Source organism: Planococcus citri, chromosome 2, assembly GCF_950023065.1.
Source record: "Planococcus citri chromosome 2, ihPlaCitr1.1, whole genome shotgun sequence".
In the NCBI taxonomy this organism is placed as follows: domain Eukaryota; kingdom Metazoa; phylum Arthropoda; class Insecta; order Hemiptera; family Pseudococcidae; genus Planococcus; species Planococcus citri.
In genome coordinates, this window is record NC_088678.1 from 30,738,701 (window position 1) to 30,765,112 (window position 26,412).

A 26,412-nucleotide genomic window follows, 5' to 3' on the forward strand; every position below is an offset into this window, starting at 1 on the left:
TGTACGTGTTTATTTTTTAACTGCTCAATATTATTACCCGTGTAATTACTCATTTCTCATTTAAATCGGTAATAAAGCGCGGGCGTTAGATGTTTAGATGTGAAATATCTGTCGCCGCAGAAGACTAATTTCATAAAAATGACAAGTCAACGAACCGTGTGACGGTAATATTAACCGTAGCAGTACGGCCCCTCCTCTTACGTTAGTGCCAGCACAGCATTACCTACCTACTCTACTCTTCTTCCCTTGTTTTACGAGTACAGTCAGCCGGTGCAGTGTTCGAATAAAAACGTATGATTTTTTAATTAGTTTGACGTTATTCGTCTCGGAATTCAAATTCGACTGCAGAATAAATGTGGGGCTAGTCTTTTTTGGAAATAGGGGGGGGGGTCAATTTTCGAATATTTTTTTTGAAAATTTGAACTGTAATTCTTTAAATAGTTGATTAATGTGGAGTAATTCTGTATGACCTGATGTTGTTCTCCCTCCTCCTAATAACATAGATGATTGAAAATGGATTTTAAAAAAAAACAATCATACCAAACTTGGATGGATAGTTTAAACAGGTTCATGTGCCACGATTTTCATCTGAAATTGGCCTAGATGTTCTCATGTAGATATCTACTTAAATAGGTACAGTACAATGGTACATTCAGACTCTTACAGCTAATGAGGAAAAGCGTGAACAAAATATACTAATAAAATAGAAACAAAAATACTTTATTGAATATACAAAATTAACACATGAACATTATTTAATTGACAAAGTTATAATAAGTAAATACATATCATACATACAAATCTAGGCACATTTTGGACTTTGAAAAAAAAAATGAATAAAACAAAACTAAACTAAATAAGTCTATAAGTCCAAGAGTAAGGTAGGTACCTATTACTATTACATTTTTCATCACGTTGATAAAATAATGAAAAAACACGGTGACCAGAAACGTACAAATAATAACCCATTAAACAAAAATGTGACAGAATGGGTATTTTATATTAAAGCTTACTTACTATTAATAAATACCTACATAAAATTTTCCAACAAATTTTCTGTATCATTTTGTAGATGTTGGTATAGAGGTACTTCCCTATGCATCAGATTCCTATTTTTGAATTCTAATAAGAGGGAGAAAATGTCATAAAATAATGACAATTGTGAATTCTCACATTTTTTAGTATGGATAATTGTAGAGAAGGAAGCAGAAGATATTCATCTACCAGAGTACTCGTAATAATGCTGATGCGAATTCCTCGCCATGATGGTGGAATTACAGAAATTTGGCGGCGTTTGATGATAGTTTCCTGATGCAATCATTCCAACATTGGCAGATATGGTATGATGGTAATCGTTAGATCCTTGGGTGGTCATCGAATTCCTCATGAATTTCTGTACCCTTGAAAAAAAAAGAAAATATTGGATTAATTTTTAAAAAAAATTGAGGTGGGGGTATGTGGATACGAGCATTAATTGTGTTGATTAATGGACTGGGATCTATCCCCTCCATTTCTAAAATTTTATTCCTCTCCTATAAGCTAAATTGGTTGTATAAAATACTTAATGATTCCTATAATTGGAGTCAGGTACATTGGGGGTTTTTTTTTTTGGATTTTATACAAAAAAATGTAGACCTGTAGCTTTAAAAGAGAAAGATTTGAAGCGTTTATTGTGACTTTAGAAAGCACTATTTTTTCACTCCTGAATCTTGAATGCTGTCGCAATCAATATTAAATTGTGAAAATCGTTACTTAAGTGTTTTTTAATGAAGTTTTATTTTGGCTATGTATGTATATTATTTTTTCCATCTTTTCGAGTGGAACACAGTACTAGTCCCTAAATAAATATCTTTACTTGCTTACTTACTCAAAATTGAGAATTCAAGATGAAAGTCGGTGGCGGCGTTGTACCTCTGTACATTTTCATTTTCAATTTTTGTGTTTACAGGTACGAGACTATCACTGTTTGATGTTTTTCCATAGGTCAGATTGTATTTACCTCTGATTCAACCAAGCAACCAAGCTTCACTAATCATGACTTCAAAAGAAAAAGATATTTTGATACCTAAACCTATCGTGATATCTTAAATTTGAAATTAAAAATATGCAAAATTTGAACATTTTCAAACTAGGTTGTGACTACCATTTGATGTATGGAAATGAAGCCCAGCTAGTAGTTGAACAGTCTTTAACCACTGTCCAAATTTTATTTCTATTTATCTCATAGATAGGTATGGTGTTGAATTAACTTCAATTTTACAAATACCCATACTTACCCATTTTGTTTGAATATTTGAGAAAACCTCTTAGAAAGACCTTAAGTAGGTACCTACAGTATGATATTGTTGTATTTTTTGATCATTCAAAGATTTTTTATTTTGTTTGGCAACTTTTAAGAGAAAATACTGGAATGTATTCGGTAATTTTTTCAGTGACTTGATCTCCAAAGTCTCTGATTTGTTTATTAAAAATTCATTGCCTTGCTGGAGAACCAATTTTTCAGTTTTTAACTTTGAATGAATTTCTCTTGGATTTGATTTGAGAAGCAAGAACATAATTTTATGTAGAAGAATTTTAAATGAATTTTGCAACCATCCAATTTTTGATGAGAAATTTCTCTGCACTTATTATACGAGTAACTTTGAATTCTTTTATAAAAAATTTTTTGAATAACTTTCAAAAAAATTTCAGACATTTCAGTTAAAATCCAGGATATTTTTGCTCTAAATTTGAACAGATATAATTTGTAAAATAGCTATAGTTGTTTAAGTGGGTGACTATTCGAGATTTAAGAAGGTAGATATAATCGTATCTAGAAAAAACTTCTTAGAATTTTTAATTGGTAATAAATTACTCAACTTACTTACTTACCTACTTGTTGAAGCTTTAACTTACGAGTAAAAACCAAACTTAAACATCCATTTAATGTGGGGTTTTTTGATCACATTAGGAATGAAAAATCAATTTTAGCCTCACAGACTTTTGAACCATAAATCGATAAAAAGCTGTCATGATGGACAATCGATTGATCAAATGTCAAAAACTCGATTCATTTCATTGGTCTTGCTCAAAATACCTAACGATTTGTTTTGAATTACTATAGATAATGTTTCATCTTTGTTTTTATTTTTAAAGAATCGTGTTTTCCTTACTAAAAAACAATGCTTTGAAAATAAATTTTTTCTATCACTAATTTTTTGATATTCTATTTCGATCATTTGAAGTGTGATCAGTGCCAATTTTAAGTGGGGATTTGATGAGAATCCCCTCTCCCCCCAAGAGTCTAGGTTTCTTGGAAAAAAAATTTGATGGTAAAAAGTGGGAATTTTCCTTGCATTTTTGCATTTTTTGTTTCACTGAGATGGGTACTGATTACAAAACAATGTTTTAGCTTATTCTAAAGTTGTAGAAACAAACTTGGAAATTCTTTAAATTTTGTGTGTTTCCTTTACTTGGGCACGTACATATAACTTCATTTTTTCATCTTTTTTGAAAGGAAGAGGCCTTTTTCTTCTTCTCAAGCCCACATTATAGGTATTCATACACTATTTCCTTTAAATGCCACTTTGCAGGCAAATTTCAGTCACTGAAGTCAGTCTACTCTTTTTAAAAATTGAATAAATAAGTGACATATTTTTTTGGTTTCTATTCTTCGAGAAGCTCGATTCCACCCCCCCCCCCAATGCACATCCAAAAAATGGGATAGCAACATTTTTTGGTTCGGGCTTAATTGCCCCCCCCCCCCCAATGAAAAATACTGGCACCGGGACTGAGTGTGATACTTAGTTGTTTTACGATTAGTCTTTGTTTTGGTTCTGAAAAAAATTAACCAGAACATCATCTGTTTTCTTTAAAAATCTATATTTTATTTGATCGATTGAATTTTGATTTTCGATTTCAATTTTTTCAAAAACGATCGAGAGACCAAGGACTTGAATGATTCAATTAATAAATGAAGAATAGTATTAGGCACGATGTTGGAGTAGAATTTTTAAAAATGTTGAATAGTTAATGAAAAAAATTCAAGAACGATCAAAAGCACGAATAAAAAGCAAAAACCTTCTTGTTGTAATCAGCAAATATAGCTAAGCTAATGGCTTGTTTTACCTCAAAAGATGGGCTTCGTGATGCATGGTAATGGATGAATTGCTTCGAAAAACTCGAAAAGTGGGATTTTCCTTTCATCATAGACTAAAAATCAGAAAGTTGGTTTTTAAATTTTTTGACGTCACTTGAAATAATATTTTGATCACTTTTTGGAATTTTTATGGTTACAAAATGTCACTTTATTTTGAATAAAATTGAATAAGATCTTCAAAATAAGATCATCAAACATTTCTAGGTCGTTGCGAATAGAGCACAATAAGGGTAAAGGTACCAATTATCGACCTCCGTAGTTTATTTTTTGAATTTCTCGGAGCCAAATTGAGCTGGGAATGTCGGTGATGGCTTAAACGATAGCTTGACATGTCTACTTCAACATCCCAAACCCCCAAAACCCAACCTTTTTATTTACTATCTTTTTTTACATTTTTTGAAAAAGTTCAAAAATTCAACAAAAAAAAGTGACCCAAATATCAATCCCCTAAAAAACGTGTTAAAAATGAGTAAAAAAACACCAAAATCAATGTCTGAAGGCGTTAAAACAATACCTAAAAATAAAGTATTTAGAACATTTTTACAAATTATGAAAATTGGTCACTTACCAAAAAAAAAGTGACCCTAATATCGAACCCCTCAAAAAACATGTTAAAATTTAAAAATGAGTAAAAAACGCCAAAATCAAGAGTCTGAAGACGTTAAAACAGATATTTATTACTTGACATATCAACATAAAAGTACCTTAGAACATTTTACCAGAAACTTCGGACCATTTCTTATGATTTTGGTTTATCTTTTGGCATGTCTGTAGCAAAACACAAAGTCTTGAAATTGCCAAAACAATGGCGGTCGAATTTAGGGCACTTCATAAAAGTAACTTTGACCAGAAATTTGAAAACTCACCATTGAAATTATCCAAAAAGTAATTTGCCAGCTTTAAAATGAAAATTAACAGGAAATTTATCCGCCAAAAACTATTTTCACAAGCTCACTTCGAACAAAATTAAAAATTTAATGTTGACTTTCTAATTTTCGTTTTTTACTTGTCTCACCATTTAGCTTTACAGCGGTGATTTTGGTCTCATTCGTTTTTTCTGTGAAAAAGGAAGAAGAAAAATGTCTCCAAAAATTTTGTGGCATTATCAGACGAGTTAGAGGGGGGGGGGGGGGGTCCTCGTTCGCTTTTTCTGTGAAAAAGGAACAAGAAAAATGCCTTTCCAAAAATTTTGCGGCATCATGAGGTGAGTTAGAGGGGGGGGGGGTCGGATTTAAGGAGGAGGGCGATATTTGGTACTCCTACCCTTATGTCCCCTTTATTTTCAAACCCCATCAAAGAAAAATCTCCACAGTAGCTCTCATGACAACCACGTTCAACCTTGCACATTTGAGTCCTTCTTCCACTAGAAAACGTAGGTAGGAGGTTGCCCCTGCCCCTATCCCTCTCCCCCTCAATCAAATGATAAAATTCGGCTTCTTCACTTACCCTTGAAACGGTAAATAAGATCCGTACGAGGCATGATGTCCATGCAGGTGATGCGGATGGTAAATCGGACCATAATTACACATCTCGGCCAGATAAGGCTGAGCAAATGGTAAAGCTGCACTTGTCGTTGCTGCAGTCCCAGGCGAATGATTACTACCCATAGCAGTAGCAGGCATTTGTAAAGGGGATGAAGATGATGAAGACGACGGCGCTGCCGCTGCCGCAGTCACTCCGTATAGAGGAGTTGACCTATTATGATGAGGTGGTGAATCGGGCATCGACGATGAAGATGAATTTTCATTATCTACCGAATGAGGTGGCGACGTCGTCGAATCATCTGTAGGTGTCGCGTTCGATGATGCTGCTGCTGTTGAGAAAAATTACAAAATAAAAGTCAAAAAGACTGGGTTAGAAGGGAGAGGAGCGATGGGTTGTCACGTAGTAATCGGCCAATTTAATATTAACGAGGGAGGAGGCGAAAGGCGATGCATATGCATATGTAGTAGGTACATACACGAAAGTACATACATCATTGCGGGATGCGATGCTCGCGTATACATAACGTATTACTTGGCTCGGGCCAAGGTTGACAAGTGGCGCATTATTTTTGGTATTTTGACGTTTGCGGGGCTGGGAATGGAGAATACGAAGAGTCGATTTTCAAACGGCATAAGTAGCGAGTTTTATTTCATTTTGTATTATTTTAAACTTCCGTTTAGTTTACTAACAACGTGTCTATTAGAATGATGGATGTCATTCGAAACGCGAAGATATACGACAGTATACATATAAGACTCTGCTACTGCGAGATGCTCAACCAAGGCGAGGGGGAGGGGGAAGAAGAGAAGATCAGCATCTTTAATGATAAAGCCGCGCGTTAAGAGGCAACTAAGTGTAGATGTAGGATGGGTTGGTGAGGAGGGGGGTGGCAGAAGATGCTCGAAATGTAACTAATGTGCGGGAAAATACGCATTAAGTACCTACAAACCGCCTCTATTAAAACGTCTATGCGCCATTTTTTAATGATAAATGAATAGCCAGCGCGAAATTAATTATTCATTTTCAGTATACTCGTACACGCCACCTACCTCATTTAGTTCCCCTCCGTTTGGGTGCCAAAAAAAATTCTTAAATGTTTCGCGTTTTTTTTTTACTATTTTACTATTTTTTTTACCTGAAAGCCTGCTGTTGATTCGGTCCTTCTCAGGTGAATATTTTTGACAAGAACGTTTCATCTGGTGGATCGAGTCTTTGGAAATGCTGGATGGTATTGGCGATGATTTGATGGTCGTCGACGATGAGGAGGTCGTGGTATCCGCAGCTCGAGCTGATTGCATGGATGTCGAAGAGTTCATCAGGTCTCCTAAGGAATTGCTGTACGGGTGCGATAAAATAAGCAATGATGATGATAAAATCGCCTCGGAATTAAAATATACGATGGTGGTCGACGTCTCCATAAGTTTGACGATTTCGACCCGAGAGTTGTTGAAAATGTACATACGTTTTCACATGTTAGTAATAAAATGTGCGACAAAGAGGCGAAATGATGCTATACGTGTGTACACGTATAAAAATCATAATGTTAGACAGAACATGGTTTTGTAAAATGAAATTGTGTATTTTACGAGTTTTTTTGGCATATTTTTATACGCGACTGTAACGTTGCTGCTACTGCTGCTTGCACCGCAGATGAGTAGATTTTTCTGTATATTTAGAATAATGATGGGTACTATACGTTGTATATAGAGAGTATCTCTATATCGCTATCCAGTTATATGTACAGAAGATATTTTGTTCTAATTCTCTTTTGAGATTACGTACAAATTTTTTTGATTGGTATTTTCTCTATATTCTTTGTTTACAGTCGAGCTGCGGTTATTACTTTACCCACCAATTATACCAACTTTCGAATGTAAATATTTATAAAAATAAATCCCTTCAGATGTGGTCTGGCTTGGCGGTGAATCTCTCTCTCTGTCGAACTTTGTATAGTTCATAGAGTGATAAATAATCGAAGAGGGAAAAAAATTACTAGTAGAAAGAATAACACGCCTTTATCGAATAATGGTGTGGTGTTTTGAACATGTGCCACTGACGACGTGAGGGTAACTGAACGGTGATTCGAAATATAAATTTTTCAACATTTGAAAAGTATTCCAAAATGGGTACTCACCAATCATCTGAATCACAATCGCGGAATCCTTTGGCGAATGGATTGCTGGCTATTTTTAATTGAGTTATCTGCGTAAAATACGAGGTAGAAGATTAGTACAGTGGGGAAGGGGTTGAATAATGTGTTCGGGAGCGGACTGGATTTGATCTGAGGTATTGATGAATGGAATCCATGATGAAGTTTTTCAAACCAGCAAATATTTCTGTTGGAATTCGACCACTTATTGGTCGAATATTTCTGTTTTTTTATTTTACAAACACCCTTTCCTCATTTTGAGGGAGAAGGGTTGTTTTTTTCAGTCAGATTTTCCATTTACCTACATAACTAGGTAATAACTCTTGACTCGTGGGATTCTATTTTTATAGCTAGATCATAATCCAGTCCAGCACCTGAACGCATTTGAGCTACTTACTCTGTGATTTTGATAGGCAGTCACAGCAGTAAATTTTGTTTCTGGGAACATGAAAGTTTTGAAATTTTGCCTATTCGATTCGGAAGACGATTCGTTCTTATGAGGCAGGTAGACTACGTGGAAACGAGGCTGGTACCTGTGCATTGAGTTCAATATGATCTGAAATACGAGGAACAGAAATGGATACAAAATGCATAATTAGTATTAATAGAGGCGGTTTACATTTGCAGGTAGGTGCAAAGATGGTGGCATTTCGAAAAAAGCAAAAATATTGTAAATACATGTGCCTATGTGGGAAATGAAATGGAGGTTGGAAGTGGGGAATTTGACGACTACTTACATGCCCATTGTCATCCAATTGGTTATTGGTGAGCTTTAATTTATCGAACGAGACGACTTGCTTCATCCATTGAGAACCGCTAGCCGGCGAGTCTGGATGGATATGTATTCTAGGGGGTGATATAGGGTCCGATTTACCAGCCACTACCCAACTGGAACTGTAAAAATCAAAAAAAATTCAAAGTTGTAGAAAAATTAGTAGAATCGAGGAACGAATTCAGTTGTGGAGAGAGGGAAAGGGGGCCTCAAAAATTTGATTTTTTTGAAAATACTGCCCGAATGCGGATTTTTGGGTAACTCATCTTCATACCTTGCATCACTTTTTGGACGTAATTTTTTCCTTTCAAATGCAGTATTGATTTTTTGAAAAGAAATGCCCATTTGCGAGAAAATTTACTCGTTGAAAAAAAATTCAAATAGTGTACTTGATTAGTGAACATTTAAAAAAAGAAGAAAGAAATATGACAAATAGATTAGAAAATTGAGATTGACACGATAAATTTGCAAGATACGAGAAGATCAGAATATTTTTTTGTTTCGAGTGAAAAAATGATTTGGCGACTTTTATTATTCGAAATGTACAAAATACAAATAACCATCTCTCAATTGCAAGACCACGACATACTTGAAAAAAAAATTACTTACTCCGTTAAAATCACGTTTATTGCTCAATTTTGAAAGATAGCGGAAAACTCAAACGAAAAATTATCGATCTCTCGCTTTTTTTAGGGTGCCTAAAATGGTGGGGGGCTCTAGAAAAAGGGTTCGAAATTACGAATACCTATCTAGGGAGCTTAATTCAACTTTTTCATATAGATAATTGAATATATACCTCAAGACGTTTACGTTTGGCACAAATCGCAAATTCCTAGTTTTCCAGGGGTTCCCAAAATATCAAAATTACGAAAAATTGGAAAATTGGATTTTTGAGTACCAGCGCAAATTTCTATTGAGCTCAAAATTTGGTAGGATAGAGGTCATCCAGATACTAATAAACTGTAAAAAGATTTTTAGCGGGGTTCAAAGGGGTAGGTTTAAAATGATGGCTTCAAAATTTTCAAAAAATTAAAACCTCCCCAATTTCTGCCCCCGAGGGTCAAAAATAAGAAAATCACCTCGCATAACGTTTATCGGGTTCAAAAAGATATTTTACGCTAAAAAAGTTTTTGAAAATAATACTCATTGGTTCCTAAAATTCTTTTTTTAGCCACAACTTTGGGAACCCCTGGAGCCCAAAAATGATAATTTTGGGTTAACTAACCACGGATTCGTATTTGGGGCACTTATTACAACATTTTAAGAGTGGTTCAGTGGAAAACTGTCCGGGCCCAAAAAATGGCCTTGTCGCAACTACTCCTTTATCAAAAATGATTTTTCGCCCATGCTTATTATTTTTGAATTCTGACGGAGTGATGGGTGTGAAATCTTGAATAAATTAATCGGAGAAAATTTTTAAGCACCTGAAAAAATTGTTGACAAATTCTTTCTTAAATAATAGGTAGACAGGGTACCTGTCTACTAAATTTGAAGTTGTGATGAAAAACATCATGATGCTAAATCTTAGAGACGGGATTTCTTTTTTTGAATTTTTAAAATGTTGGGAATTCCAATTTGGATTAACAAATATTATTAAAATATGATACCTATACAAACAAAGCAAAAAGCTGATGAGTGCTGGTATAGTTGAATTCCCAAAGTATTTTCGACCTTCGAAACCTATATCTATTGAGACGATTTTCCCGCCTTAATTGGTCAATTTTGATCGGGATTTTTTTTCTCGTGATCTATCAAAAAATACGTACGTCCTACTGTTGCACCATCAAGCCGAATTTGGACCAAATTCGTCAATTTTTCTCATGTTGCATTATTTTTATCAGAAAAATTTAATCACGACATTTTGGGAACCCCTGGCTTCTCTTTTGGATGTTCCTCTCGGCTAAAATTCATGTCTATAGACTATAATATACCAACGCAAAGGGGATTATAAATTGCAATTTCAGATGATCGAAAATGCTCAGTTTTTTCTAGGTAGTGGAATTCATTTTCATCAGATGTGATTACCTATTTTTCAATTTGGAAAAAAAGTTGGTACTGAAATAGAGAAAAAATCGAAAAATTTCAATTTTCATGAAATTCAGTAAGAATGATCTACGTATGTGTACTACTTTTAGGGTGGTCCTTATTTTCGAAGTTGGGATTTTCCTCCCTCCCAACCGCCGAAGTGGTGACCTCTAGTGAGAAAATAATTCCCTATTTTTTATTTTTTCCATTTTCGAAAAACTCGAGCTGCGCTGGGCCCTTAAATTTTCAAAAGTTTAATAAAATACAAATTCACTACAAAATTTTAATATTTAAGTTCTGTTACCTCTAAAAAGCCTCTTTTGAGTAAAATAAACTCTCATGACGATTCTAGCCCCCTCCATTGAAAACCAAGCTGACCCCCTAAAATAGCTGTTAAAATTCAATGTAAAATACAAATTTCAGCTACTCAAGGGGATCGACTTGGTTTTCTAGGGATGGGGTTAATATCCTCATGAGAGTCCATTTTACTCAAAAGAGACTTTTTAAAAGTGTCGGAACTTGAAATTTTCGAATTTTAAACATTTTGCTTCGAAGTTGGATTTTCAAAAATTTTTGAAAATTGAAAGGTCCATCGCTGCCCGAGGTTTTCAAAAATTGAAAAAATGAAAAATAGTGAATTATTTTCTCACCAGAGGTCTGATCACTTTGAGGGCTGGGAGCAGAAGAAATCGCGATTCTTTTTGTCATGTACATAAGGACCACCCTAGTATTGTACTTAAATGATACTCGGCTATACACATGAATTTTAGCCTGGTGGATCATCCGAAAGCAGAATCAGGGGTTCCTAAAATTGTATGTTTCAATTTTTTTTTTAAATCATTAATTGAAGACTCTGTGATGGTCTTATTGAGAGTTTTTCTATTGCAAGAACAACATTTTTTCGATCAAAATTGATCTCTTTAAGTGGGAAAAATATCGTAAATAAAATAAGTAGGTACCCATAGAATCCAAAAAAAAAAAAAATTGTGCATCTGTTGGAAGTTGACAAAACTGCTTATTGAAAAATTGGGTAGTGTCTAGTATCGCTGCAAGTTTGAAAAAAGTACCTAAGTTGAAAACTACCAAAGATAAAAATTCTCGACAGAAGCGATAATTTCGCCTTTTTTGGAAGAGATGTGAATTGATCTAGCGATCTAAAAATTGTGTCTCGCTGGTTTTTGGACCACTAGGACTGATTTTCAAGGATCAATTTCAAAATCCTAGCTGGGAATCGAGTCGCCATTCTTGACCTGCTATGCTCTGTCAGTGATTCGATTCAGTGTCGCAAAACGAGAACTTAACACTCTCCTGCCCATAATTTTTAGTTCGTGAGGTGTCGTTGAGAGCCAAAATGGGACCAAAACAAATATAATTATCCCCTTCTTCAGCATGACAATAATTTTCAAGTCACAATTTTCAGTCAATAATGTTTGTTTAAAAAAAAATATAACAAATTTTTGATGCAATGCTTTTAAATTTAACGATGTGTAATCTTTTTGCCCCATGAATTAGTCAGATTGAATTAGGACCAGGGGAAAATGTATTGAGTCTTATCAGCTAAGCCAATTAAGATTTTAGAATACGTTCTATGATATGAAAAAACCTAATTTAATGTGTGTTTCATGATTCGTTGAGAACACCAAACTATAAAGGAAGTCCGGGGAGTGAACACTGAACATATTACACCAAACTGAAAATCCGGATATGATAAAGTACTTACTACCTACCATTTTTTTTAATCGGTCCCTTCAACGCTTCCCCCATTGGTTCTCCAAAGTCCAAATTTTCAGCAAATGGAAGGTAGCATTGGGGACATTGCTTGTAGGTTAGTATCCGAAAAAAAATTTTGAATGAATATTTTCTTAATTTAAAAAGTGAAATTATACCTAATTATGTTTTTAAAAAAAGATAAGAATTTTTGAATGCGTGATGAATTACATAAAAAAATAAAAACAAAGAACAAATGTTGAAACGCTAGGAATAAATCTTCAGTTTTTTTCGTTTTTTTACCCTTTTAAATTCTTTTCTATCATACATAAATATTAATTTTTTTTCAGTAAATGATGAGCGGTGGTGAAAATTTTTAAAATGCCTCTTATTCCTCCTTAGGTATTTATGGAAGTTCTTTCGTTAATCTTTAACCTAAAGTTTGAACTTTTTCAGCAACATACATCATGTTGGGCCTAGTGCCTAACCTTCCTAACTGCCTCTATATACATACCTACTTGTAATAAGAGCAAACATAACAAAAACAACAACACAGGAAGATACATTTTCGGATGTCATAACACAATAATGATAACGTCACAACATCCAAAAACCACACAAAAGCTTATAATCTTAAATAATGATTTACTCACCTATGAAACGCGTAACGATATCGTTTATCGTCTACTGGAACGAAATCCATCATCAGCATATAATCGGCGACTGGATCTAAGCCAAATAGTCGTATTTGGAATGTTGGGAACATGCGTCTGAAAACGAAACGCATCAATTTTAATAAATGTAATAAGCGAACGTTTCGTTTATTAATTTTTTTTAAATTTCTAGTTCAAAAGACGAGACGACGACGACGACGAGTCGGTGTTATTTTTTAAAAATCATCGTAAATTCGTTTAGAATGATTTATTAGGTATGATCTGAATTGTGCGAATTTTTCGTACATTTTATTTGAAAAACTAGATAGGTACTCACCGTCCTGCCTTTGTGACTATCATTTCGGTACCGAGCTCGTAGAATTCTTCCCAGAGTGGTTTTGCTTCTAACGTTGCTGTCACATTTGCCAGTTTTGAATGTTCGACGTTATTTTGATTTACTGGTTCTTGCTGTATTTGTTTGTTGGATGATTTTGGAGTTATAGTGTGTGTTCCTACTGTTTCTAAACAAGCTGGAAGTAAAAATAGAGAAGAAATTAGTCGAGTGGAGTTGTAGGGGAATTTGTGAATTTGTGATGTGGGTTCAGAATTCGGCTATAACAATGAAAACCTTATACTTGATCTTGATAGTGAAAAAATTATGATGAAAAATTACAATATTATAATATTATTGATTTTGAGGACGTGCTGTTTTCTGTGAAGTGTGGTGCTTCTCAAGTTTTATATTGATCTTTTATGTTTGGACACCATGAGTATTTTTTTGCTTTGTAAGAAAGAGGAGCGGGGGATAGAAGAGAGGGGTACGACAAGTCCAGGAAAAAATCACCGTGTCAATTTGACACGTCTTTTATTGTTAGTTTTATATCCTCTGCTTTTTTTTTGAGGACAACGTTTTACGTTTTCATCAGCAGATTTTTTAAATTACACTTTTTGCGAGCTTTTTTGAAAGTTTCAAAATTGTGAACTTCTGTAGGAAAATGAGGATTCGAGTCAGAAGCTCATAGGTTGTTCCATGGTCTTTTAATGCAATTTTTTATCGAATTCAGATTTCATCTATTCGAAAAAGGTCAAAGACGACGATCCATATTATTCCCACTTTCAAATTTCAATTTCATTTAAAATTCCGAAGTAAAAAAATCATTTTACCTAAAATAGATTAAGACGTGCACCAAGTTATTGTAAAATAATAAAATGCGTACTGTATTGTCTGTCTCAAAAATAAAACACCAGAACATCGAACTATGTCGACTATTGCACTCGATTGGAATTTATTCGGGTGAAAGAAATTTGTTCAACGCAATATCAAATTGCTAACAAATTTAGCTCGTGCAATTTTTGGCATTCTAATGTATGTAACTAGGCCTCGGTATATGTTCAACTATTCAACATCCCATGGGCGATCGGATCCACCGGTGGCCTTATAGAATTCACTAATACGATTTTATATTCGATCGAGAAAGGCATTTAGTAAGAGAGGAAAGAGCGGTGGTATAAAAACAAACTAAAGGGATTCGAAAAATGTTCTCGTAAAAACGACCTTTACTGACCTTCGATTTCCTTCATTACGGTATTCGATGACGCTGCATTGTTCCAGTACGATTCGTTGTAGCAGAAATTATTTTCAACTGAATTTCCATCCAGAAGGTGCTGCTGCATTTTCATCTTATGTTTTCTGTTTTCTTTGGTATTGGCGGATTTGTGGTGGTGTTTTGTTGTTGAGTTAATTCATTAGAATAGCAATTTTTCGTTGAAATTTGTGGATTCGAAATTTATTCTGTGGAACGAAAATTCGTGTTGAAAATGACACATTCGCGAAAACAATTTATTTGTAATTTATAAGTAAGTAAGTAGGTAATTATTTATGCGTAAAAAGGTAGGAAAAGTGATTTTTCGGTGAATTTTTCTGTAAATTTTCATTGATCTGATCATAATCAATATTCAATATTTTCATTCGAAGCGGTCGATTAATAATAAGGAAACCCCTGAACTCTGGAATTTTTCATGGCAACGAAACTTGAAGAGGTCGAAAGAGGACCTCAAGAAACCCACTCCTCAGTTTTCAGCTACTGAACTTGGTTTTTAGCCAAATTTTTATAAAAAATGATGGATATTGCAGTAGACCGGACAGATATTCATTATTTATAAGTTTCAGCCCAACATTTTATGACTTGGAACCTGTTTTAATTGACCAAATAAAGCCAAACTTGGGGCATATGGTCATCTCTAAAATCATATTTGACCCCTGGGGTAGGAAGGGTCAAAGTTGAAAATTATAGAAAGGTCATTTTTTTGGAGGGGTATATATTTTGGCTCACAATAAATGAAAAGAGTCCAAAATCATACCATTGGTCACTACCGCCTTTACAATCAACATATCCAAATTTCAGCTTCCTAGGTCATCCCCACCCTATTTAAGGCGAAATAAAGGATGGAAAACATTTTATTTTACCTTTATTATTGATCTCCCTACCCCTAAAATTGACCTAGGGGGCCAACATTTTTATCATGCAATGGGAGGGTTCCACTTGAGTGCTTTTGGCTGGTTTAAACCTTTCAATCCCATTTGACTCTTTCCAGGGTCAAAAAAGGTGGATTTTTGGGCTATTTTACATTGTTTTTCGACGTGTAGGAAAGCCTGCAGCCCTTTCAAACTGACCTATAAGGTCCAAATTTTTAGAGTACAATGAGAAGATGTGCCTGAAATGTGTTTTGCAGGATTCGACCTACCAACCCTATCTGACCCCTCTTCAGGGTCAACAAAAGTGCATTTTCAGGCTAATTTTACCAATTTTATGTGTTGAATGAGCTTTAGGGCAGCCCGTAGCTCATCCAAAGTGATCAGTGTACTGTTGTAAATATGTTTGAAACCCCCCTCCCCCATTACGTCTCCGTATAATTTTAATTTTTAAATTTTAAACACTACCACTGGGTTTAAAAACCCACAAAGTTTTCTGTACAAAAAATTTGGCTCTTATTAAGTAGCAGCCGACTGCTGTGAGTTTTTCGTTTTTTTGGGCCAATTTTTGAAGTTTTTTATTCAGATGTACATATAATACTCTCATATGCTCGTTGATTTGTAAAAATCGCCATATTTCTTTACCATTATGAGCTTCATCAACAGGTCAAATTTTGGCCGAAGGGTGTGTGATCGACTCTACCATCTTTGGCCTGATCCGGTGACTTTTTAAATTTAATTAAAAAAACAATTAATTCGTCGCTCTTTGTCGATTAAAATTTCAGCTGCTAAAAGTTCATTATGAACAAAAACTTAGGTATTCATAAATCCGTCAAAAACCAACAAATCAACTTCCTTTCAGCAGCTGAAAATTGGGGGATGAGGTTTTTTGGAGTCATTTTTCGAACTATTCGTGTTTCGTTCCAATCTGAGATTTCGGAGTCATGGGGTCTCCTTTTGAGGATAATTCTTTGCATTCATCTTCCAGTTTTCGAACATTTTCATAGCCTCGTAATTTAGGCGAGTCTAACCTCTTTTGAGATTATTTGATTCATTCATGTGAAAAAGTACGTGAGGACAGTAGTGTGGGAGGGGGATGACAACTCATCATCACTAATGAGTATCTAAACGTTTTTTTAATTTTTTTAATCGATTTTTTAAAAGTGCATTTATCAGCCATGACTGAGCCTATATTGAATAAGGTAAGATCGAGTTTTTATCAACTTCCACTTAAGGGTACACTTTACAGGGCGATTTTAAGGTTCCACCTATGCAACCTTCAATGCTGTGAAAACATCTACGTCACTATGTGCAACGGAATCATTAGATGAACGACTTTAAATCACGAACTGGAGGTGCATAGTGTTTTTTTGTCCACCCCAAAAAAATGTATTGTTCTCCTAATTCTATACCTGGTCGACGTCTATACCTAACAACCGATAAAATGGTCAGGAAAACAAGGATCTTTAAACGGACCGAAATACGTAGAGTAAAATGACTAGAATTTAAATTATAGTATGGTCGTTTTTTGCATCATTTTAAATTATTTTTTTATGTAGGTATTTAGGCAACTTTTTTAGTAAATTTCGGAATCTCATTCGTATGTATTTTGATGATATTTGCGCAATTTTCGAGAATATTATTTCAATTCCGTTGATTTTTGATGAATTTTTCCGACAGTTGTGTCAATTTTTTTGCAACTTTTGAAAATGCCAGTATCAAAACTGTAGTTTGATCATTTTCATTATTTTTAACGATCTTATAGTGTACAATAGGCAACTTTTTAATAAATTTTAGATAATTTCTTACAATTTTATGATATGTAGTTTACGATTTTTTTTTCACGATTTCGAGATTTTATTTCAATTTACCTATATTTTTTGGTAGATTTTCGCAATTTGTATGGGGTGAAATACCCATCTTTGGCAACTTTGAACAATAAACTTCAATAATAAAAAAAAGGAGTCTATTGATTGAAACATATATTTTTTCTTAATAATCGAAAAGGGCAACACTGTTTCAACAGATGGAATATCATCTGAAAAAAATCAGTATTGCAATTCTTTAAATTTCTCAATTCGGGAATCGGAATTTGTCATGTTTCCTTGCAAAAATGTTGGGCAAAAGGGTCCACGTTAAAGTGATCTAACAGGCATAAAAATAAAAAAAATACTTGCAGCTGTTGATTTTATGGTAGATGAATGTCTAAACAACCAAGAAAGAGTTTAAAATGGGAAAAAAGGTCATCTGTTTCTCAATTATTCAACTGACCAAGTGAGGAACTCCGAAAATGGCAAATTTTCATCTTTGGCCATGGAATGGCCAAAAATGGAATAGCTATGTTCCATCTTTTTGGCCACCTCGATATTTTGAGGTTTCGTATGTTGGCCTATCAGTATTTTGTTAGTTTTTGTTCGAGTATAGGTGCAGTTAAAAATGTCACCAAAAGAGTAAAATTTTCTTTAATTATGATCAGAAGGACATTAACAATACCTACATTTGCCTCTATAAAAGAATGGAACAAAGTACGTTTTCATAATTTCTGTTTCTCAAAGCGATCATTTGAATATCAGTTAATTTAATGCATTTATAAATATTTTTGCTGCTTTTTATTCAAGTTGAGCTTACCAAACAGGTTGAGAATAAAAATTTATGCTTTAAAAAAAATAGGTTTAAGTATGTTTTAACGTCATTTTCTCGACTTTATCGCAAAATTTCAAAAGGTGGCCAAAGATGGAAGCGCAAGCTGGCCAAAAATGGAAAAAATAGTCTTACAGCCATTTTCTTTGCTTTAATACGAAGGTTTTGTGGGTGGCCAAAAATGGACACATATGTGGCCAAAAATGGGAATTTTTGATGTATTGATTTTAAACATTGATAATAATTTTCAGCGTGATTCTACGACCAAATTAATTATTCAGTTCGAAAATAGAATGTCCAAACTATGTAAAAAAAATTACTTACATCACTGATGTTCTAAATTTTACTGCAATACTGCTTTTTTGCTATTTTTCAAGTGAAATTTCACTGTTTCAAATTTAGAGAGTAGTATTTTGTGCAGATTTCTGATAAAAAATTTTCGATGAAATTTCGACGTTAGTTTTTTAATGTTTGATTTTTTTTTTTGCAATCTTTCTCGTAATCTTATGATTTTTTTTCTTCTTGAAGAAGGTAATTGTACCTAGTTTTTATAGATTCATCGGACAATTGGTATAATTTTTGAATTTTTGGGGAATAAATCTAGAAGGTCTAGGACACATTTTAATTAGTTTTCACTCACAAATGGTCCCTAACGCTGTTCAGGATTGATTAAAAGTCGACCTCGCGTTAACCATTTGCTCAGCGTGATGAAACAGTTTTGATTCATGGTCGAGAATAAATCGAGAATTATTTTTACAATGCTATGAAAAAATACACGAATTTTGATGTAGGTAGGTAAAAGATTTTGCATGAACCAAATGATTATAATAATTGAAGAAATTGTTCAGTATAAATCGTAAGGGTTATAAAAATAAACCATTTCGTTCATATCGTGCATAACTCGTATAGTATAATGCCTAAAGGCTTGATTTGGGAAACGATACGAAACAAAATCCTATCTATAGAGCCATAAATTCTCTACCGGAAAGATGATGATTAATTTTTCTCCAATGAGTTTCGTTTTTGAGATATTCTGAGCAAAAGTTGGAAATTGCAACTCATCACGTTACCATATTTGAGATGAAAAATTTGTCATTTTTTCAATTTCTTCATCATCAAAAATTAAACCACTAGAAGATGAAAATTCTGAATCTGAACTTTTAAGTTGTTGTAGATTTTTAATTTTTTTTTCTAATGGAAGGAATAAGCTTCTGTCTGTTTGGAATTAGTAACATGATTTTAAATTGGGTTTTGAAGAATTTGTCGATAAATTGACGAAAATGAGCTGCAAAAGCATGAGGTTTTTTTAGAGATGAAAAAAATGAAAAAACGACTGAAAACAGCTGATTAAACTAATTAGGTAGGTACCTATATCAGATGAAAAATAACTGAAAAAATGTTGATAATTTTAGGCTATGTAATCAGCATTGTGACGAACGTAAAATTTAAAGAAAAAAAATAAATGTCATTCTTCCATTATTCAAAAGTTGAGAAATCAAACAAAATTTTAAAGAAAAAAAACTGAAAAATTATGATTTATGACCTAATCAAAAAATACGAGATTAGGCCTTATATTATCAGGTAAGCTTCCAGTAAGCAAGATTTTTTTTAATATGCCAGAAATTGGAACAATTTAATTTTTTTTTAAAGTCACACTATTAAATTTTGATAAAAGAAATGAAAAAACGTTGAAAATTATTAAATGCATTTTTTCACGAAATTAAAAACCCGTATAAATCCGAATTGCTGATTGAAGAAAAAAATTCTTGGTTTCATGAAAAATTGAAAGGAAACACGGAATTTTCCAAGTGAGATAGATACCTATTGAAATCTGTAAAGTTTTCAGTAGGTATGATATAAATTTTTCAAAAAAATTGAAAAATCAGAAAATTATAACTGAATGTAGGTATTTGTGCCTAAGTTTGAAAATATTTCTATATGGATCGTCAAAGTGTTCTTAAATTTTATGCACTTTCTCATATTGTTCCCAACCGACCAAATCATAATAGCCTATACTTCATCACATCAATTTAGCTTCATGATTAGGCAACGTCTCAATCATCGATGGTCTGGTACTTAAGTTCATTAGCGTATGTATATAAGTACAATAGCGAAAAAAAATTCAAATTAAAAAAAAAAGAGTAAAATGTTCTAAAAAATTCACCGTTCACATTAACAAATCAACACAATGACGTATTCTTTCATTCGGTCGAGCCATAAAGGTTGATGATGGTTGATGGTTGATGGTTGACGACGCGAACGGATATAGAAAAACAATTTATTCAAACTATAAAAATCTCCGAACACGATTCAGTTTTCGCGAAACGAACTCGCCATCGTTTACGAAATGGCGTATATTTGTCAACAAATTAACACAAAAATCAACAAATACTCGTATGTATAGCGAAAAGAAAAGAGCGAGTGAAAAAAAATCTCCAACGCAAAACAAATCTGACAAACCTGCGAAAGGAGTTATCACCGATAGGACGCGATTTCTCTGTCATCGACTCGAGACTACTGAGGTGTGAAAAAAGATATTTTGTTTGAGTTTAAAATTAAAACAACACGCGGATGTAGTATAGAAAAAAAGATCACATATTGCGAGTTTGTTTTGGGCCAGGGCGCTGTTTTTAATTTCAATTCGTGTGTGCGCATCTAGGGATCCATCCTCTTGGTTTCCATTGGCGTTTGTAGGCTAAATAAAAGGCGGTGCTGTGCGCTTTCTAGACGACAAGATGGCTTTTGATTTGTTAACCGGGTGCGAGTCGTAAATTACGATTTCAATGGGGTTTTCTTACGATATTCGAATCGTTGTCGTATATTGGCTACCCATATGTGAAGATTAATGGAAAAGTCATCTGGAAGGAAAATCAGTTCGGGAAAATTTTATACGTGGAAACGAGACGATTATGTGATTGATTTTTGGTGTGTTGTTGTTGGTGAAATTGTGAGGTGTTTTTTTTTATTGCGATAATAAAGTGGATTTTCTTGTATATACATAATATGAACTGTGTTATTAGATTGTGTGCTGATTTTTCATACAGTAATTTGTTTTTGCAGCTTTTACCTATATCTGTGTAAGAGAAAATGCCTTCTGCAAAGTAGAATTCACTCAATTTTGTGTAATTACATATAATATATAGTTTCTTCGCGAACGAACGATGATCGATGTCTAAGCCATAATAGGAAGAAAAGTCAAGTCTGAAAATCCGAAGCAGCAAGTAGACTGCAGGTAGATATATAAAAAAAACTCAACTTGTGACTAGAAAAGACGATTCTCAAAGTTGTAGCTGCCCAATCGTATTTCACGACAATTTTTTATCAATTTTTTGAAAATTTTGGGTCCAAAAAATACCCTTTTGGATGCGTAGACTCGACATTGCACTCAAAAACTCATTTTGAAAATCTGAATACTTGGACATTAACAAAATTCAAATACTTACACTTTTTCAAAAATCTCAAAAATCATGACCAAAATTTTCGTCTTGAAATTCTTGAAGGACATTTTGAAGTTTTCGTGAAATTATAATCAATTTTGATAAGTCACGTGACGAATGCGTTCTCAAGAATCGTGAAAATTATGGCTCAATTTTGGACCCTATAGATACGCCAGAAATTCTTAAAATAACATTTTTGTTGAAATGTTTGAAATTCTAGCCGAATTTTTGGCTCATTTTGATTAGTTAAATGGCATGCACTTACTTACCTACGAGGGTTGTCCGTGAAATTAGTCATTAACCGCTCTCACACAGAAATGTAGTTACAGAGATCGTAAATACACGATTGGAAATGTTGAAGTTTTAGCTTCAAAATGATATGTTTATGACCGTGCTATGATAACTAGAAGTTGGTGAAATTACGATTTGAAGTGGGTAATGAGAAGATCTCGGGTCGCGAGAGTAAAAAGTAGGAACTTTCATGCATCGCTGGCTCTAACGGCGAGACTAGTTCATTTATTGAGTTGCTTGTGTGCTCAAATTGTAGCCTGAAGTCTCAGGAACACGTTGGTGTACTCAACTTTTCTATACGACCTGTAGAAAAAGTTTTAGATGGCCCTAAAGCGACTGAGAACATTCTCGTAAAAAAATTCAAAAATTTTCACTGGCATATTTTTTCATCCAGTTACTTTTAATTCATTTGACTTTTTTCCTACAGGTTGTACAGAAAAGTTGAGTATACCAACGTGTTCCTGAGATTTCAGGCTACAATTTGAGCATGCAAGCAACTCAATAAGTGAACTAGTCTCGCCGCTAGAGCGAGCGGTGCAAGAAAGTTCCTACTTTTCACTCTCGCAAACCCGGATTTTTTCATCACTCATTCCAAATCAAAATTTCACCAACTTCTAGTTATCATATCACGATTATAAACATATCATTTTGAAGCTAAAACTTCAACGTATTCAGTCGTGTATTTACGATCTCTGTAGCTACATTTCTATCCTCGAGAGAGCTAGAGTGAACAGTGCATGAAAGTTCCTACTTTTACTCTCGCGACCCGAAACCTTTTCATCACCCTCTTCAAATCATGAAAATCCAAAATATCATGTCTCAAATTTTAGCTGAAAAATTTCCAGAAATGCTAATCTATAATATTGTACAATAATATAGTAATGAAAAACAAAACAAAACGAAACGAAAATAAAAAAGAATCTTACCCTATACCCTCAGTTTTATCAGGATATGGTGTAGGCATACAAATATGCGGTAAGTACCTACTTACATTGTACAGGTATTCCAAGAAACATTCTTACATTCAACTCCAATGGATTTGAGCAAACGCGACTGCTGATTCCGATAAAGAATTTCCATTATCTATAATACAGTAATACATATAATAAAACAAAATAAAATAAAATGCCTTACCTAATAATAATAAAATAAAATGTAATTTTTCCGTTCATGTTTATGCGGTTGATTGCTTCCTCCAGCGTGACTACTTTGTTCACATTCTAATATAAAACTTTCTCTTAACCCTGTGAAAAAATTATATTAGTTAATGGGGCAATGCAAAAGGTTACTCAATTTTAGGCATCTACCAAGAATAAGAAATACTTACTTAATGTATATGTACCTTCAAAATCGATCGGTAAGTATGCTTCTTGTATTTATACTGGAGGGCTCAGTTCGTCAATAATATGATCCATTGTTGATTGGGGCACGGCAAAAATCTGTGTGAAAACCCCTCTCCAAAATTGTCATTATCTTCATTATTTCCTAAAATTAATCAAATCAAAATAAATTGAAAAATTTATCTACTATCTATAAGAAAAATTTCACAAAATCACCACCACATTTACTCACATTCCAATTTTTTTTTTTTACCTATATCACCTCCGGAATATCATTATGAAAATTAGTCGACTCACTTTATTTCACCTTCCAAATATCATAAAGAAAATTAATCGGACATTCTTACACTCATTTACTTCGAAAATATCATCGAAAAAAAAAAACTAACCTATCCAAACACCTAGGAATTATTCTAACTAGGTATAAAACATCGAAATAAATAATTTAGACCCATTCTTATTTACAAAAAATGCGTAAAATGATGAATTCTATGTACTTACCAGTGATTTTGATCTACGTTTTTACTCAAACACCTACATACAAAAACTAAAAAGTGACTTTGATGGGTGATGGGTAATTTTATTAGGATCGAAAATTGATAATTATATAATTGATTAATAAGAGATTATTTTCTTCATTAAAAATTATCTTCACGTCCTTAAAGTACTATTACCTACCGACCCCCATGGTCAAAATTGAATTTTGGCTCTTGTGGTTTGAAAACGTATTTGCCCCTTCAATTTTCAAAATGGGCAGCTTGCAAAAAATATTCATGTTGAAAATTTAAATTCATCACAAAAACATCTGTAAATATTAAACAAATTCAATAATATGTAGTACTTTTTTTAAAATAGCAAAAATTTATGAGATGGACTAATTTTATAGTCTTACAACTCTCGAGATATTCGCCTGCGATTTGAAGGGACCGAAATTTTTGAAGAGAGCGTGGTCTACTAAAACCCTCGTAACCCAAATTTCAGCTACCCAAATTGATTTTTCGATTTTTGACAAATTTTTGAAAAATTGAAAATTGTGACCAAGTATTTTTGGCAATTTATGTTTTAAAAAAAAAATATGTGTATTTAATTCAGTAAAAATGACAGAAATTTGTCCAGAAACTATATAAGATCATCTCCCTCACACTGAATTGCGAATTTCACCATTTCCGGTCAGTCAGGAGCTTTCAGCGCGATTTTCGATTTTTCCAGAAGGCGTGAAAATTACCTTGGGATGCTAAAAATTGAGTTGTAACTTATTCTCGACCTATTTTACGTAGCTAATTGATCCGCATCAAAAAACCAATAAAACTGTTCGAGTGGAAATTTTTGAAACTGGCACGAATTACTTTGTTTTGTCTGAAACACCCCCCACCTCATACAAAATTCACTATTTTGAGCTATTCTGGAGCCTCCAGCACAATTTTCGATTTTTCCAATATTTAAAAAAAATTCCTTCACAAGGCCTGGAAATCAATTTGTGAAGCTAAAAATCGATCGAGTTATACTTACTTATAACTTATTCGTGGACTTTATTTAACAATTTTATCTGAATTCGCCCCGATTTGCAGGTCGAACTCTTCGAATGCGTTTTTTTGATCAAAATATCCTTAGTCGGGGAGCCCACTTAAGGATAAATTTCACCCCCCCCCCGGTAGATCCTCCGGGGCAAATTTTTCTTAAAGGGGGAGTCCTAATGAACATTTCTAGCCCAAGTACTAAAAAAAAAGGTCCAAATTACAAAATGGCGGCCATTTTGATTGACAAGTCAGCCGAAATCGCAGATTTTGCGTTCCAACATAGGACTTGCACAAAATTTTTCAAACTGTACAAAGGTAGATCGAAAGATCAAGCAAAAATTTATCACCTGTCAAAATTTCAAGTGCTAAAGTGCGTTTTTTGATTTTTGGTGAATTTTTGAAAATCAAATTTAGGCCAAAAAATTGAGGAAAAAAAATCAAAATTTTACCAAATTGACCAAGAATGCTGAAAGTTTGGATATACCCTATTTTCGACATGCCAAATCGATTGGAAACTGTTTCAAACTGTTTTGAGCAGTTCTGGAGCCTCCAGCAGATTTTTGAAACTCGGAATTCCCACAAAATTTCACTAAGCTGAAACTTATTCTGCAAACTAATTTCAATGCGCTACGAAGTACTGCAGGTGAATTTCCAGTCGTTTCGTAGCCTCCGGCGACTTTTTGATAATTCCTGGAGCCTCCATTAGATTTTTTAAACTTGAAATTTTCACAAAATTTCATCAAATGGCGATGGAAAGCTGAAATTTACTCTACACTCCAATTTTAATATCCTCTGAAGACGACTTCAAGTGGATTCAAATCATTTTGGAGACTCCAGCGACTTTTTGAAAATTACTGGAGCCTCCAGTAGATTTTTGAAACTTGAAATTCCCTTACCAAATGGAGTTGGCAAGCTGAAATTTACTTCGAAAACTAATTTCAGTACGATATGAAGTCAACTACATGGTGGTTTCAAATGGTTTTAAATGATTTTTAAGCTTCCAGCTACTTTTTGGAAATTTCAATTTTCCAAAAAACACCACATGTCCTCTCAAAAAGTCGCTGGAGGCTCCAAAACGACTTGAAATCCACCAGCAAACGACTTCGTAGCGTATTGAAATTAGTTTGCAGAATGAATTTTGACTTTCCATCTCCGTTTGATGAAATTTTTAGGAAATTTAAAATTTCAAAAATCTCCTGGAGGCTCCAGTAATTTTCAAAAAATTGCTGGATGCTCCAAAACGACTTGAAATCCTTCTGCAGTTGACTTCGTAGCGTATTGAAATTAGTTTGCAGAGTAAATTTCGGATATCCAACTCCATCTGATGAAATTTTGTGGGAATTTTGAGTTTCAAAAATCTGCTGGAGGCTCCAGAACTGCTCAAAACAGTTTGAAATAGTTTCCTATCGATTTGGCATGTCGAAAATAGGGTGTATCCCAAATTTCAGCTTTTTTGGTCAATTTGGTAACATTTTGATTTTTTCCCTCATTTTTGGCCTAAATTCGATTTTCAAAAATTCACCAAAAATCAAAAAACGCACTTTAGCATTTGAAATTTCGACAGGTGATAAATTTTTGCTTGATCTTTCGATTTACCTTTGTACAGTTTGAAAAATTTTGTGCAAGTCCATATTATGTTGGAACGCAAAATTTGCGATTTCGGCTGACCTGTCAATCAAAATGGCCGCCATTTTGTAAGTAGGGCCACTTTTTTTTTGAGTACAAGGGCTAGAAATGTTCCTTAGTACTCCCCCTTTAAGAAAACAGTTGCCCATGAGGATCGAC

General features: G+C 33.8%; 1 protein-coding gene across 4 annotated transcripts; it reads right to left on the reverse strand.

Moving 5' to 3' along the window:
- Window positions 1-704: 704 nt before the first annotated feature.
- Window positions 705-20,619, reverse strand: LOC135835394 (T-box transcription factor TBX1-like). Of its 4 annotated transcripts, XR_010556877.1 has the most exons (11): window positions 20,207-20,618; window positions 14,495-14,721; window positions 13,267-13,459; window positions 12,930-13,046; window positions 8,510-8,666; window positions 8,170-8,328; window positions 7,758-7,825; window positions 6,759-6,958; window positions 5,585-5,951; window positions 1,868-2,038; window positions 1,268-1,400 (listed from the first exon to the last, which is right to left on the reverse strand). XR_010556877.1 is itself a non-coding variant. In XM_065349628.1 (10 exons), exons 2-10 carry the CDS (start codon window positions 14,607-14,609, stop codon window positions 1,217-1,219), a joined length of 1,557 nt encoding a protein of 518 aa, XP_065205700.1. In that variant the 5' UTR covers window positions 14,610-14,721; window positions 20,207-20,619; the 3' UTR covers window positions 705-1,216. The 4 variants fall into 4 exon arrangements, 3 of the variants coding, with proteins under 3 accessions (XP_065205700.1, XP_065205699.1, XP_065205701.1); XM_065349628.1 differs by lacking the exon at window positions 1,868-2,038 and having other exon boundaries at window positions 705-1,400; window positions 5,585-5,948; window positions 20,207-20,619; XM_065349627.1 differs by lacking the exon at window positions 1,868-2,038 and having other exon boundaries at window positions 705-1,400; window positions 20,207-20,617.
- Window positions 20,620-26,412: the final 5,793 nt, after the last annotated feature.

Excerpts from the sequence above, each read along its gene's own strand:
- LOC135835394 (XM_065349627.1), bottom strand. The coding sequence starts at position 14,609 with ATGAAAATGCAGCAGCACCTTCTGGATGGAAATTCAGTTGAAAATAAT. Across the intron at positions 8,329-8,509 it reads AATTGGATGACAATGGGCAT|ATCATATTGAACTCAATGCA; the intron begins GTAAGTAGTCGT and ends CTCGTATTTCAG. Across the intron at positions 6,959-7,757 it reads GATTGTGATTCAGATGATTG|CAATTCCTTAGGAGACCTGA; the intron begins GTGAGTACCCAT and ends GCACCCGTACAG.